Source organism: Anser brachyrhynchus (assembly GCF_964034855.1).
Source record: "Anser brachyrhynchus genome assembly, chromosome: 4".
Taxonomy (NCBI): Eukaryota; Metazoa; Chordata; class Aves; order Anseriformes; family Anatidae; genus Anser; species Anser brachyrhynchus.
The window spans coordinates 4,872,469-4,887,408 of NC_137698.1; the positions used below are offsets into that span (position 1 = coordinate 4,872,469).

Sequence of the window (14,940 nt, forward strand, 5' to 3'; positions counted from 1 at the left end):
TCCCCCCCCTTCCCCCCTCATTGCTGCTGGGCTGACTCACCACCTCCACCACCACCAGGCAGTTCCTGGCATTCATTTTCCAGATGTGGTCAATCATTTCTTTTGAACGGTTTCTCAATGCAGAGGCTGGCGGGGAGGGGACTGGGAAGGAGGCTTAACCGGCATGAGAAAGAGGAGAGATGAGCTGTGATTTTACAAGGTTTGGGAATGTGTTCGGTGCTGCTCATTGGCAGCTGGATGTAGCCAGCCTCCTGTGTGGTAGCGCTGCTGAGACTTCCTCCGCTTTTTTTTTTTTTCCTCTTCCCTTTGAGCATTACTCGTTGCCAATAATTTACTCCAAGTGTGAAACCCATATCCTGAACCCTACAAAAGCCACTCTCCCTTTTTCCCCCAGCTCTGAAAAGCTGCTCTGCCCTTCAATAAGTAATTCTTGGAACCAAATTGATGTGTGTGGTGGCCTTGCTGGACTGGTTCAGGTATTTGGGCTGAATTTGCAAAGGTTGAACTTTTAAGTAAAGATGTGCTAAGATGTGTTGTTGTGGGCTTTTAGGTTGTTGTTTGGTTGTTTTTTTTATCAAACAAAATTAGAGTTTCTTAGAAAAGCTGGCCACTCGTTCCACACTGGAGAAGATACAAATGAAGAGAGCCCTAAGTTTTCACAGACTGGATAAAACTGTTCAAGAGGTTTTCTAGCTTGGTAATTCACGCTCCGGTGTTCTTGCACTGATCTACAGTGGAATAAAATGCCTCTTTTGTAAGAGCTAGCTAACCAAATCCGATTGCAGTGCGTTTATATCTAGGTGAGAGAGTGTGTGTACACGCCTGTGTGTTGTAGGGGAGGAAGGTTGGTTGTTTTTCTTTCCTCCCCAGTGGAGACCTAGACTGGGAACCTTTCAGTAGCGAGGGAGAAAGTCCTAAGTGCTCAAGTATTCGTTAGCTTTAAATACAGCCAAACTCTTGAAAATTTTACCTATTACTACTTTTGTTTCACCCTGAGTTCCCATCAAGTGCTTACAGCTCTAGAGTAACTATTGAATACGGTATCATGTGATTGATGGGTTCCTTTCTTCTGTGACCTCAGGCAAGGTCAGCCTGTATATCCCATCTCGAGTGGATTCAGGCAGCCCTACCCATCCTCACTCTCAGTCGACCCTTCCATGTCCAGGTAGGTGTAGGAGGTGAATGACTGACTGGGGAGTAACTGCTGGCACTAGAGGGCAAGTTGCTCTTCTGCTTGCATCTTGGTCTGCCTTTGCTTGCTTTTCAGTCAGCTAAAACTTTATGCGTACATTTTTATTTAACGTGTATGTGTATATACAGTTTGCCTGGATCCCACACTGGTTTCATTCAGCATTTTTCTTGGCAGTCTCTGAAGTATTGCAATTAGGAGCACCGGTAAATTGTCAGCAGTTAATTGATCTGTTTCGTCTGAAATGAGTCATTAGTTCCTTCCTAGATGCAATGTATAACATGCATACTTTGTTTTTACTCACACAAGTATGAAACCAGGTGGATTGTCACTCTAGTCTGCACTCTGTAGTTTTAATTTCCAAGTTGTTGGTAATTAGTCTCGAATCATTTAGGTATCACTCCGTGTAGAAACTTGCTCGCAGGTAGATATTTCATAGCCCAAGGCCACTAATGGCGAGGGATGCCAACACGGTGTATTCGTACTGGTGTGTGACTCAGGCACTGTCTTTATGTCTAAGTGCAAGCAAGCAATGCTAACTGAGACTTGGCCGTGACACACTCCAGACCTCCTCTCCTCTGCTTTTGCACTCTAAAGACAGCTTCTGCATCCTGTGCTTGGTGTACACAAGGTTGCAATGTACCGTTCTTGTTTTTTTTGTGTGTGTGTGTGTGATCTGTAGAAGACACATCCTCTTGCACGGGGAATTAAGACAGGCCACTTGATAAGTGGTAGGTCCTCTTGCCTCTGTTTGCGTGGGTGCCTTTGGGTTATCGCTATCCCTTCACTTCTTTGCGGGGAAATGACAAGCATGTGCCTGTCAGGGTGACTGGGAAGAAAAGCCGTTCTTTCTGTATAATAAAATCACCCAATTGGTTACAGGGCTTTGTGTTTGCTTTATTTTGATGGAGTGGAGGATAAGGCCAAAGGGACTAGGGAATGGAGAAGGAGAGGCTGAATGCAATTCCTTAACCAGCGCTCATTCAGCAAACCTTTAGCGCGTGAGCTTGCTTGTGATGTTAGTGGGGGATTCCACCAATTCAAAGCAAAGCATGCAGGTTTTCCTGTGCACTTGGGCTTGCAGTGCTCAGCACCCTGAAGGTCACTCTCAGCTGTCCTTGAGGATGAGCTGGGTTAGCAGGGTGGGATGATGGAGTTAGTGCTGCTGTTTTGTTTTTTATTTTCCTTCTTGTACAGATGGAAGGAAGTTTTACTTAGGACAAGTCTTTCTTTTTTTTAATTCCTTCTTCCAAGATGCAGGAATTTTTCATCATAATTAGTTTAAGCATTTGAGGGGAGGATAGTGAGTTTAGGTGATGCTAAAATCTTTTCGTTTAAGTACCTCGAAAAGTAAGAGATTCCATACAGAGCTACCAGGGACTTCTTGAAAAGACTTCTTCTTTTATTTTATTTGTTTCTGCATGGCAGTTCCCTCCTTCGCATTGGCTGGTGGTGGATATTTTAAGAATGTTTATATCTTGGTGTGGAAATACAGTTTTTGGTTAAGAAATGTGTATTTCTATTGCTAGTCAGTGCAACAGTACGACCACTAAATGTTTCTCCTGTGCATTGATAAAACTATTTGCCTGAAAGGTAATAAAATAACTTATTTAAAACCAAAACATTGACTGATTTTTGTTTTTCTTGAATAAAAGCAGCTACAATGCACGAATCTTAGCCAAATATTTTTCATGCACTCTTAAAGAATTGTCCTTCCCTTGCAAGCTCCATGGTGTTTGCATTCTTGGGGCAACCTGCTGCTGTCATATTTGTTTGATGCCTGTCTTCAGTAGGGTTATAGACCTTCCTATGTTTTTTCTTTTAGGTTTTCACATCACATGATTCCTGGTCCTCCAGGCCCTCACACAACTGGAATCCCTCACCCAGCTATTGTAACACCTCAAGTAAAACAAGAACATCCGCACAACGACAGTGAGCTAATGCATGTGTGAGTCTGCCTTTCCGCGCTAAGCCCTTTATCAATAAATGTTTGAGAGCTAATGCTATCTGAAGAAATGTCAAGGTCTAAAACAAACGAGAAAAAAAAGAAATACCTTTCATGACATCTCTGAATTTTGACTCCTTATATAACTAAAAAAGGAGATAAGGGCGACTTTTTAGAAGAGTAATGAAACATGAAGCCGTTGCTCATTCCAGTCCAGCACTTTTTAGCTATCAGCAGCAATCGTCTTGATTCCAACATAATCATGGACCAGTCTACCTGAGGTTGTTGCTTGAGTGTGAACTCATGAGCTTCTACTGGAAAAAGTCTGAACTGTAAAATCTACTAGTAGAAAGCAACATTGTTGCTTAGTGCCTGGAGGCAAAAGGCCTAAGAAAGAAGTAGATGAGGAGCTATCCTCCTGCCTGTAGCAGTGGCCTGCAAGGGTACTGCAGATAACCATTCAAAAAGAGAATAGGGGAGATAGGTGATGAATCTGGAGCAGATTCACAGATCAAATGTTATTTGCTCATCAGCCAAACACCTTACATTAAGTCAGTTCTCTGAAAAGACGTGAAAGGGGATGGGACATAGCCACTGAAATTCACGTTCTTAGGAGTTATTTCACTGTAACCACTGATTGGAAATTTTCATTTGGGTGGGGTTTTTTTAGGCTGAAGGTAAATAGATGCTTTTTTTTCCTCCTTCCCCCTTCCCCCACCACGTTTTAGGAAGCCTCAGCACGAACAGAGAAAAGAACAAGAGCCAAAAAGACCTCATATTAAGAAACCTCTGAATGCTTTCATGTTGTACATGAAAGAAATGAGAGCGAACGTTGTAGCAGAGTGTACTCTGAAAGAAAGCGCAGCTATCAACCAGATTCTTGGCAGAAGGGTATGTACAGAAGGGTGTGTGTGTGCTCACGTGTGCTGCTAATTTGTGTGTTTCCCTTTAGTGGGTGTGATGGCTCACTTTCTGCTTGAGGTGCTAACTAATGTGCAACTATCAAATTAGCTATAGAAGATAAAACATGCGACTGAAAATAAAAGCAAGGTCTTGATTTTTTTTCCTCCTCATCAAACTGGCGTCTGTTCCATTCATGTCAGCACCTCAGGCAGGAAAAATTATCATCGACACATGGAAGGAGCATTCAAATCACCCTCTATGTCCTCCCTTAGGCTGGGATCCATTCAAAGATGAACTCTGAACGTCAACGGAGATAGAACTGAAAAGTGAATACAACCAGGGTCTGATTGTAAAATCACGTCGATCGGCAGGGACCTGTGGAGGTGGTTCAGTCCAACACCTGCTCAAAGCGGGTCCAGTTACCTCAGGTTGCTCAGGGACTTGTCAAGTTTTGAATACCTCTGAAGTAACCAGCTGAGTACTGATGATCCCAGAACACATCCCAGAGCCTCTCAATGGCCTTGCTGAGAGACGTTTGGTTCTGTGGCATCGTAGGCATGTTTTTTTCTTTCCATGCTCTGAAAAATTGCAGGCCAACCCATAATTACAAACTTCGTGCTCACTGTCAGTATTGTTCTTCCAAAGGGAATGCAGCAGAGATACGTACCCACTTTGAATTTGATTGTTCCGAAAATTAAAAAAGGGATGGCATTTGTAGCAAGTGGAGTATGGATTCTTGAAATCCCCTTGCCCAGTGAACCCCATTTTTGACTCCTGCCTAAGTCAGTATCAAGAGGCACTACAGCTCTCTGAAAAAACTGTGCTTTTAAGTGGGAAGTCAGTGCACAACTTTAGCTGCTTCTCGTCTGAAGACCTATTTTACCCCCTTAAACAGTGCAGAAATCTCTTGTTGCTTGTCCCGGTTCCTTTAGCCCTCTTCTTTCTCTCTGATGTTCTTGTTGCTTCCTCTTAAAGGACACCTTGCTGCTTGCATTTTCCATCCTTGCATGCAAGTCTCTATGATCATGTTCTACATTCTCACCCCCTCAGTAATTCGTCTTAGTTGCTGAGTATGTGAGTCTTGTTTTCTTGACTTGAGTGGTGGCAGTGGCTTGTTTAACTCCATTTTGCTAATGAATCAGACCTCAGTGCTCTGCTCCATGCTTTTTCCACTGCTTTGACTTCTATTCCCAAGTAAAAGTACCTCAGGTTCCACTTTTCTGTGGTACAAACAACGCATGAGTTATCCCATATAATTGCAGGGAGATTAATTATTATCAAATGTTTTGTGTTCAGTCATCCTGGTCACTATTTACTATACTCTCTGCCACTTTGGAACAGGAGCCTCTGTTCCCAAGAGCTGACGCTTTGCATGCTGCTGGGCTCTCTGATGCTACCGCTTAATCCGGAAGCCCAAGGCTGGAAATCCTCCGCTTTAACTAAGGAGAGCTTTTTCCTCTCCTTCCCACCCACCTTTGTGCCTCTGTGGGCTCTGGGTTTAAATTATCATTACTCCTTCACACCCAGCAAGCAAGGGTCAAAGCATAAAAACAACTCTCAGTGAAATGGCAGCCTTAGGGACCTTCCAGGTCTGCAGCAGGGAAGGAAGCCAACTTCTAAGAAAAAAACCACCTTCTAATCCAGAGATTTCTCTGCATGTTTTGGAGTCCCAGTTTTGCTCTTTTCTAGCTCAGAGAGTTTTAAATGCGGGCACTGAAGCCAGCGAGAAATGCAAGTCCAGTGGCACCGCCATACAAGGAACAGTTTTGTAACTCTGAGTACAAGTGACAATAGAAAATGAAGCAGAAAGAGGCAGGCAGCTACAGAAAAGCTCTATATAATTTGTAAAAAATTCTAACAATGTTCTGAGTGGAAAAATAACTTTCCATTCTTAGATTTTTTACCTTCATATTTCTGGTAAGGCAGCTGTTCTCCGTCTGTCCTCCTGTTAGCAGCAAATAATGTCTGCAGAGAAATGGGCCGTCCCCTTATCGTATTTTCTTAAGGTTTTTCACTCCATTTGCACTGAACCAGAAATGTTCCACCTGTCACTGAGGCGGTCTGACCCTTCTTGTCCTGCCTCTTGCTGTACTGAAATTTGGCTGCCTCAGTTGCTCATGTGGAATTTTTTTTCCACAGTTGTAACTTTGCTTTTATCAGATTACTTGCTATTGACTACTTAGGCGCAAATGAAAAATGCTCATTCCTTGAATGCTCAGTACCTTCCAGTTCTGGAATGTGTGTGTGGAACGTGAGAGCTGCAAACAGGCTGAGAGCTGCTGTGCTCTCACTAACACATCGAACTTGTCAAGACAGACAAGCCCTTTAGTTCACATCTTCCAACATGGAACAAAACAACATATTAAATCAAATGTGATTTGACCTGAAATCCCAGTTCTGTGAATTATTCTTGCATGACTTTCTCACTGATTTCAGGTCTGTATTTCTAATATCTTCCTTCCTTTTGTCGTGGCCCCCCTGCCATCATCCCTCTCTCCCCCAGTGCATGTGGTCAAACAAGAAGACACATCTAAAGCTGCAGCAGTGAACCCAATTCTAAATAAAACTCCTTTTCTCTTTTTGGTTCAGGTCTAATAGATGTTCCCACAACTACAAAATTATTAGATACCGATGTAGATGGTGCCTTTTCATCTGTGCAGGTTTTTGGTTTTGTTTGATTTTGAAATTAGATAAAGAAAGCAGGAAATTTATCCTTTCTTGGCCACCCAGGTCAACGCATGTAATTTGGAAGACTACAGTGCTGTGGGTTTTGTACGTTAGAAACTTTTTGCAGTTTCCATTTTCTTTTCCTTTGTTACAACAAGAAATCAGAAGGCGGGTACCTTGGAGCTCGATACGTAGAGGTTGATCTTGGAACAGAAGCCTGCCAGTGCCCTGAGTGCCCTCCGTGTTGGTACTGCAAACCTGTGTGTAGCTGCTGCTTAAAAGCAAGACAGCAATCCCTTCTGTGGCGGGGAGCTCTCTGCCCTTCGAAAGCAGCACAAACCATTCTGTTTTGTCAGGAGCTGGAGTGCTTCTTTTTTTTTTTTTCTTTTTCTTTTTTTATGTCGTGTTGGGAGAGCATGGTTCTGTGAGCGGATTATATGGTGAGCCCTGTTTCCATAAATGATTTTTGTCTTGCTCAAGGCACTTGGCAGTTACAGAGCTGACAAATGCCTGAAAGTTGTTTAATAAACACGGGTGCTTGTAACTGCTAATGAATTTCATTTTTGCAATGGAGGACTGAATCAAAGTCACAAAAACACTTGCTCATGTCATCTGTTGCCTAGGTATGAGTTATTTCCAGGTCTAATGCGATGTTAATTTTGTTTGCAGTGGCATGCTCTCTCCCGTGAAGAACAAGCGAAATATTATGAACTAGCTCGTAAAGAAAGGCAGCTACACATGCAGCTTTATCCAGGCTGGTCTGCAAGAGACAACTATGTAAGTCGCTCAGTTGAAGGTTCCTTTACCTAACAGGTTTTTTTTTTTTTTTTTTCGCTTCTAGCTTGTGGAAATATCTGGTAGGAGGGATGGTGAACAAATATACAACATAAGCCTTATATTTGTACTTCAAACATCCAGAAAATTTAACATTTTGTTGTTGTTGAGATGCATCTTATGAAGGTCACAGTTTTCGAGGAAAAAAAATAGCACAGAAACTTTTTCTTAGGCAGTCATCAGTACTGTCTGAAAGCTTATGTTCTACGGTACAGCTGTGAATTTTCCATTATTTCTATTTGATCACTTGCTGTCCAGAAATCTTCTGTAGAGCTGAGCAAAAAATAAAAGGGGTGCCTCCCTTTCAGGAGAACCTAAAGCCCAGGGGTAGTGGTGTAAGCTGAACTTCAGTTGGAGGTAATTCTGGATGCTCCACCCCTGAAATAAAGCCTGCAAAATTTGTATAGATAAACCTTATGATAGATTCTGCTTTTATAGTTTGGCGAGGTTAAGAAATTTAGCTAAGATTTTTTTTTTTACGATTGCTCATATTTTATAATTAAATGTCAAACACTATTACCACGTTGCACAGCTTGCACTGCACAGTTATACTAGTGTGCTTGCTATAAGCAGTCAGTGTAGCTGTATGTTACATAATGAAGCTCAAAACCTTTCTGTCCCCCATCAGGTGTAACATTATTTACTGTGTTTCGAAGCGTACATGCTATATCTGGCTCAGTTTCCCGTCTGCATTAGGTGGACTATAGTATTTCTCCAGTTATGTCTTGTGGACACTGAGGATTGGGGAGCGCCTAAATACAGCGTTAACAGAGGCTGCAGAAGTACTCAACATTTCCAATCCAACACAGCTACCGTTCAGTTCAAACAAATTTTTTTTTTTGTTGTAAGCCAGAGTCTCTGAGGGAGATTTTTGGCACGGAAGGTGTTGACACAGAAACCATGTGATCATCTCTGAAGCAAACGCCTTGGTCTTGCTGACATCCGTGCCCAGTTTTGTAAGCACAAATACTACTGTAAGCCCTGGCAGCCTGTTTCAGCCTGTTGCTGCCTGTTTTACACGGCCGTCTTTCCTAGCAGATGGGCTGTCGTGACCTTATGCAGGTAGGGTTTATTCCCAGTAACCAGACAGTGTCAACAGAGCTGTCTTGAAACACACCTGGGAACAAACAGGGCCTTGGAGATACATTCCCTGAAAGTAAGGGGTCTTCAGTTATCGTGAGCTTGCTGGAGAATCAGACTGCTTCAGAGCTGTGTTAGCTCACGCTTACCAACGTCAGCCTTGCACATTGTGGCCGGCTTTTAAAGTAGCAGAAGAGGTCTCCTTCAGTAGCTTACTTTACCTGGGGAGCACTGCCCTGTGACACCCGGACGTGTTGACTTCGTGAACCCGATGTGTTTTGCCACAGCGTGCTGCCATACAGCACAAGCAGCAGACCTGTGGTTTCCTAAATGCCTCGATAAGACATTTTGCGTGCGTAAGGTGGCACCTACAAATTCTCTCTTAGATGTGCTTCCTACTTACATCCCGTGTAGCAGTATAGCTCTGACGTACTCCAGCCCTGTGTTGCACCAGAGGATCCTGCTGGCGTTCCTCCTGCAGTCCTCGCAGCCACTCCGGGAACCCAGGCCTAAGCTGCAGCAGTGCTGAGAAGGCGGTCATAGGAGACCGCAGATTATCACTGACACCTTTCAAGGTCTAAGTCATCCTTTTTTTCCTCCGTTTTTGCTAACTTGCCGTCAAAAATGAAACTATACAGTTAGCAGAGAGATTGCTGCAATATTTTGGGGTTGAAAGTGAATTAGAGATGCCCTGTTTCCTGCAGCTGATTTGACAAAACAGTGACTTCTAAGAAAATGTACTACTTGGTTTTAATTCTTCTGGTTTGGTTTGCCTGGTTACTCAGGAGTTCAGAAGTTTCAAGAAAATGTCATGCGTTGTTGTTAAACTGCTGACAATATCTGCGCAGTTTTTATTGTGTTTTTTATTACTGACACCCAGAGCAGTCCTTCAAAGGCGTGTGACAGTCATGAGAAGAACAGTGTTTTCATGCCGTGGTGGTGTCTGTGTATGCCGGAGCTGCCGGGAATTAGTTTTCAGGCCAGCTTTTTCCTTCTTATCTTCCACTTCTGCTATCCATAGATGGATCTCAAATCAGCTTTCAGTATGTTTCAGTTGAAGTCAGCCAGACTTAGAGAATAAAAGAAAATTCTCCTTGCGTGATTTTTCCATGTAAACATCTGCAGTAACGCGACGCCTCTGCAAAGCAGCGTTGTCTTGCTGCCTACGTGATAGAGCACACCACCCTGAATTTCCCAGCACCCTTAAAATCTGCTTTCCCAAACCTGCTGTCCGTCTCCCGTCGCCCCGCCGAGCCGGCCGAAGGGAAGACACATCCCTGCAGCTCTGCCCTTCCCGTCTGCGGCCGCCCCGCGCAGCACGGTGCTGGGACACGCGTTGGTGGCTGCCAGATGTGCTGGCACCCTAACCTCTGCCTGGGGGGCGTAGGGCAGAGCCGGCGGAGCCACATACCACAGCCACGCCGAGCTTGGCCGGAGCTCATCTCTTCAAGCCTCTCCCGCAGCTTGAAGGTTTTCTTAAAATATAAACGGATATAAATTTTCTTTTGCTTCTTTTTATTTCTTTTGGAAAAGTTTTGACTGACAAGGCTGGCAACGCAGGGCAAGGAAGAGAAGTTCTGTGGCAGAATATCAAGGTGGCAATTAGGGCAACGCGAGATGACTGAGGTTTAAAATTGTGGGCCTAAACCGATCCTTTGTTTTCTGACAGACTGTGCGAACCGGGAGCTCTGGCCTTTTCCATAGCTGAGGGCGCGGGAGAAGGCCGACTTTGTGGGTTGGCACGACGAGCCCGTGCTGACACACTGGTGCCAGCGTGGTGTCCAGCAGAGACAGCTGCCCGAGGTCCGTTTCTGGCCTGCCCCTCGGTCACGCCAAGGGTACCGCACCGCGCTCCAGCCCGTGACGTGCGCGGCGCGCTGCTAGTTCGCCAGGCACGGCCACACAAGGCTCGGCTTTGGTTAAGTTACAGGCGTTATCAGCACGGTTTTAGCTGGTTGGCTTGCACCCTGGGGACAAGCCGTGGTTGTCCTAGGTACTTTCAACACCCTGTCCGCTGCTGCCATGTACGACAGCGTAAGTATCTGAATGTGTGAAGGGTTCTCGTGAGAGCCATAAATTAGGATATCAACATTTGTGTCATCGGTTTATTAAGCACGAGAAGTCTTTCGGATGCTTGTGGCTGCAAGCGTTAGTTGAAGAACTGCCAGAAATTGTATTTCAATTTGGATAGAAAAATGTGTATTGCTCGTGTGCGTATTTCTCCGTAGATGCTGAGAGCAAACCTTGTTACCAATGAAACAGTTGGAAGTGGGTTAGAAAGGGTTTTAACTGCTCCGGAAAAGATGTTTTTTTTTTTCCCTAACCACTTTTTCAGTGTCCAGCTGGCTTTCATTTCTATGTTGTGAGGCAGGGGAGGGATAAAAGACATTGTGTGTGTGTACTGGTATGGTAAAGTTGCCTGTTTTGCAGGGGAAGAAAAAGAAGAGGAAGAGAGAAAAGTTGCAGGAATCAGCATCAGGTAGGCCATGACCAACTCTTACTTAGCACTCACTCCAGGTATATTTCAGAAACCAGGGCTTGTGCTATTAATTTTTACATGCTGTTCTCTAAGAATTTGCTTCTGACTGATGTTTTAAGATACTTCACTTTGAATGCAAGCTTGTAAAAAGGCACACAATACTTGTTTCCTTTCCCTTACCCCTCCCCATATAACTCTCCTGAGTGCATCAACATCTTTGGCTGAACTTATGCCTTGCTGCAATCACTCTCCTGCTTTACCTTTGCTTTTCTTCCCCGTCAGTTGTATCATCCTTAGGCTTCATCTCAAATGCTGTGTGGGACCATTGGACACTGGAAAGTTTACACTGACCTTTTTGTAGCCGCTTTAGTTTTTATCACTGTATTTTACATTTCCATCTGCACTAACAGCTGCCAGTAGGCTGGCTAAAAGCATCAGTGAGGTCTCCTCTTTGCCTTTAAAACACACAAAAAGAAACACTGTTTTCCCCAACATGAATGGCTGGTATAAGAACCATAAGAATTAAAACCCAAAACCAAAAACGCAAAAAAAATCCATGTAATGCTGTAGCAAACAGACTTATTTGGAATGTGCAAAAACTCTGTAACAGGAATTTGTTAAAGGAAAACAATCTTCTACAGGTACAGGCCCCAGAATGACAGCTGCCTACATCTGAAGCATGGTAAGAACATCTCTAAAGCTTTCCTGATAAAACTGAACTGTAAAATAAGCTTTCTTATAAATTTTATGCGATAATATGAATTTAGCAAAAATTGCAGAAGTATCATATCCCAAAGTTAATGTGACTTTGACTACTGATGGTTTTTATACCGGCTATCTACTAGGCGTCCACCATTTCACTTCTTAACCTTAATATTTCCAAACTGACCATACCTCACTGACTCGCTGCAAGTCTGCCTGTTAAGCACAAGGATGGGTTTATATGAAGCAGTGCAAACCCTCCCAGCCAGCAAAATGCCACAGCTTAGAAAGAGCAGGCTAGAAGCTGGCTTTGGAGTACATTTTATGTGCCGACACTTTTTTAAAAAATTGTTTATTCACCTGTATACTAACAAAACATCTGCTAAGAAAATGGGACTGTATTTCAGCTGTATCAGATTTTTTTCCCTCGGTTGTGCGGTGGTATTTTGTGTGCGGTGTGGAGTTTTCTTTGTTGTAGTTCCAGCCTGTGTTTTCTCTCTTCATGCCACCTCCAGGAGGTGGAACCACACTCGGTATTGCACATATCCAGCAACACCATCCAGCCGGGTTGTGAGCGCGCGCGGTACCGCAGTGAGATCCTCACTTCTCAGTGCTTGTGTTGGAAGGCTGGGCCTTCTCTTCGTCTCAGTGTGATACGTTTTCTGGTAGGAATGGAGTTCATTGGACATTATAGGTACTTCTGCGCAGTCTAATTAACCCAGACTGCTCTTGGGAGATCCCTGAGAATTGCAGGAACCATGCAAAAGTGATGCTCTCCGCTGCCGTATGCATTACAACAGAAACGGGCTCTTTCTCCCCTCTCCCTCTGACTTGTTTTGCCACATGATCCCCTTGGCACTCGGTAGGCAGCGAAGCAACCTCCTCTTGGCTGTCCCCTCTGCTCAGACTTGCAGCCGGAGGGAGCCAAGTTAAGTTTGTGCCGTGCAGTGTGTCCATCGTCAGCCAGCCAGCACGGTCCAGGCCTCTCCTGTACTTAAACCAGCAGGCCAGTTAGGCTAAACTTGCTGAGGTTTAAGGGTTTGCTGTTTTGGTTCGGTTTTGTAAAGCTGAAAAGAAGGGAAAAGACAAAATGCATGCTTTTTTTCTTCCTGCTAAGGAAAAGGTTTTCAGGCAAGCTGACAGCCTTGCTCTTTGCGATATGCCTAACTCGTGCTGATTTTGGGTGTGGATTTTAGCATTTGGGTTCTGTAGGCGATACAACAAATGTAGCTGTAAAGTGTGGCTACAGTGACTGTCCCAAGTATTATACCTATAAAGCAACAAAAAAGAGCAAGTGCTTTAACCTTGACTTTTATAATTGATACTTCGGCTTAGCTGCCCAGGTCCACGATTGCTGTGAGTACTTTTCCCTTTGATGTTAACACAGCACCAGCAAACAACACGCGACTGGTACACGAGCTACATGATTTAACATTGTGCTTTGGCATATCTTTTGGCATATCTAAGTTAGTGCACAGAACTTAATTAGGAATGGAATATGATTAGGGTTCATGTGACAGTTAAAAGCTGGGGAATGTTTGGTTTCTTGGATGCGTTACACTCTAAGGATGGCTGCCTTGCCTACACCCAGGTACTTTTGTTGGAGTTTCTGTTTGCATTTCCCATAGTAGAGAATCAGTAGAAATAGAAGATGATGAATATGTGGGTTTTCTTTTTCTCTTCTACCTCTACATCCTTTCTGTCCGTCCCTTAAGTTCCGTAATGGTGTGGAAACTGTTATAATATCCTTGTCTCTGTCCTCATGCAATTTATACCATGAAGTGTGAGAAAGGGAGGCATCGTCTTGCACTGAAGGGGAAGTGTGCTGGTGACTCCACGTGGGCGCGCGTCGGCAGCTTCACCGAGAGTTGCATGCCGAGTGAGTGCTCTCCTCTGAGACGTACAGATGTGCTCTAGCTGGAAGTAAAGGCACAGGATGATTTAGGGAACCCGAATCAGCCAGACTTCAAAGTAAACTTCTGAAGGTTAAGACTCCTGCCCTTTGCAAACCTAATCCAAGGAATGTTTTGCCCACAAGCGTAATATTTTACCAGGCCCACAGCAGAGCTGTTGTAGTCTTTACTGGATGGAGATGACAAGTTTGGGAATGCCTTTCAGTGAGCGCCGCAAAGAGCTCTTGAAGACAGGAAAACACTAGCTTCCTTACTCGTATGGCTGGTGCAAGGCAGAGGGGGAAGGAGGGTGGGAGGTCTGGGAAGGAGACAAGCATTCTGTTATCTGAGAAGAATCAGAAATGAGTAGGTGGCAAGACCAAAGAAAGAATCTCGAGATCAGCACAAAGGAGATCAGCCAGGGCTGTAATTACGGTGATGTAAGTGAGAAGGATGAAATGGTGGGAGGGTTGCGTGGTGGGATGTTCAGAGGAAAGTAACGGAAGAGATATGGAGACATGCAAACAGAAATGATTTAAGAGACTGTGAAAGTGTTTTTTTTTTCTTTCTCCGTGAACACTTCAGAACATAACTGATTTTTAAGACAGACCTCTGACCAGGTTTTTGGCTTGCTCTTCATTTGAGCGGTGAAATCAAGATGATAGCATGAAGTTGCTCCTCTTCCCAGGGCTGTACACACCAGGACACTCCTTACAGCTTCACTGCTTAGGATTTAGCTGAGTTCCTCTATACCCTCCAGCCTGCTGAACTGCCAATTTGTAAAAACGCTTTAGTATTAGAGAGTTTTAGGAATACTGTGACCTGGTACTCCAGTCCTTGACAAATTACCCAGGGATACTCTTGAAGAGCTGCAGAACAGCCTCCAGGTGGGATTTTTGTCTTCGGTTCATATGGCCCAACACAATGCTTCAATTAGCTTCCATTTGTTGAAGAAGTAACTCTTATTTATTATTCTCTCCTTTGAAATCAACTGAGAGTGGTGTAAGACCAGATAATGCTAAAAAAATGAGTTTGGAAAAAGCCAGGAAGAAGGGGAAATGAGGAGAGCTAAGATCAAGGACAATGTGAAGACTGCCTGTTGAATACCTTTCAGAAAGACTTTTTTTTTTCAGAAAGTCCTCTTCCAGAAGATTTCTAAATGGGAGCAGTTCTATGACAGAAGTGGTGATTACTAATTTCCTACCCAATTTGACTTTTGGGAGGAAAAAACAATATTTTAGCATCTCAT

General features: G+C 43.9%; 1 protein-coding gene across 6 annotated transcripts in view; it reads left to right on the forward strand.

The window, feature by feature from the left end:
* LEF1 (lymphoid enhancer binding factor 1) overlaps positions 1-14,940 on the forward strand; it is a 63,144-nt gene that overhangs the window by 38,266 nt on the left and 9,938 nt on the right. For 3 of the 6 annotated variants that reach the window (XR_013950846.1, XM_080591048.1, XM_080591047.1), the window contains exons 6-11: positions 1,082-1,165; positions 3,015-3,137; positions 3,863-4,025; positions 7,374-7,481; positions 11,049-11,097; positions 11,739-11,779. Coding sequence is in view for 5 of the 6 variants with exons in the window: in XM_080591048.1 (XP_080447174.1) it covers positions 1,082-1,165; positions 3,015-3,137; positions 3,863-4,025; positions 7,374-7,481; positions 11,049-11,097; positions 11,739-11,773 (562 nt within the window). In the remaining variant the exon portion in view is untranslated. The remainder of the gene's footprint in view (positions 1-1,081; positions 1,166-3,014; positions 3,138-3,862; positions 4,026-7,373; positions 7,482-11,048; positions 11,098-11,738; positions 11,780-14,940) is intronic. The other 3 variants (XM_080591046.1, XM_080591050.1, XM_080591049.1) reach the window with 3 other exon arrangements.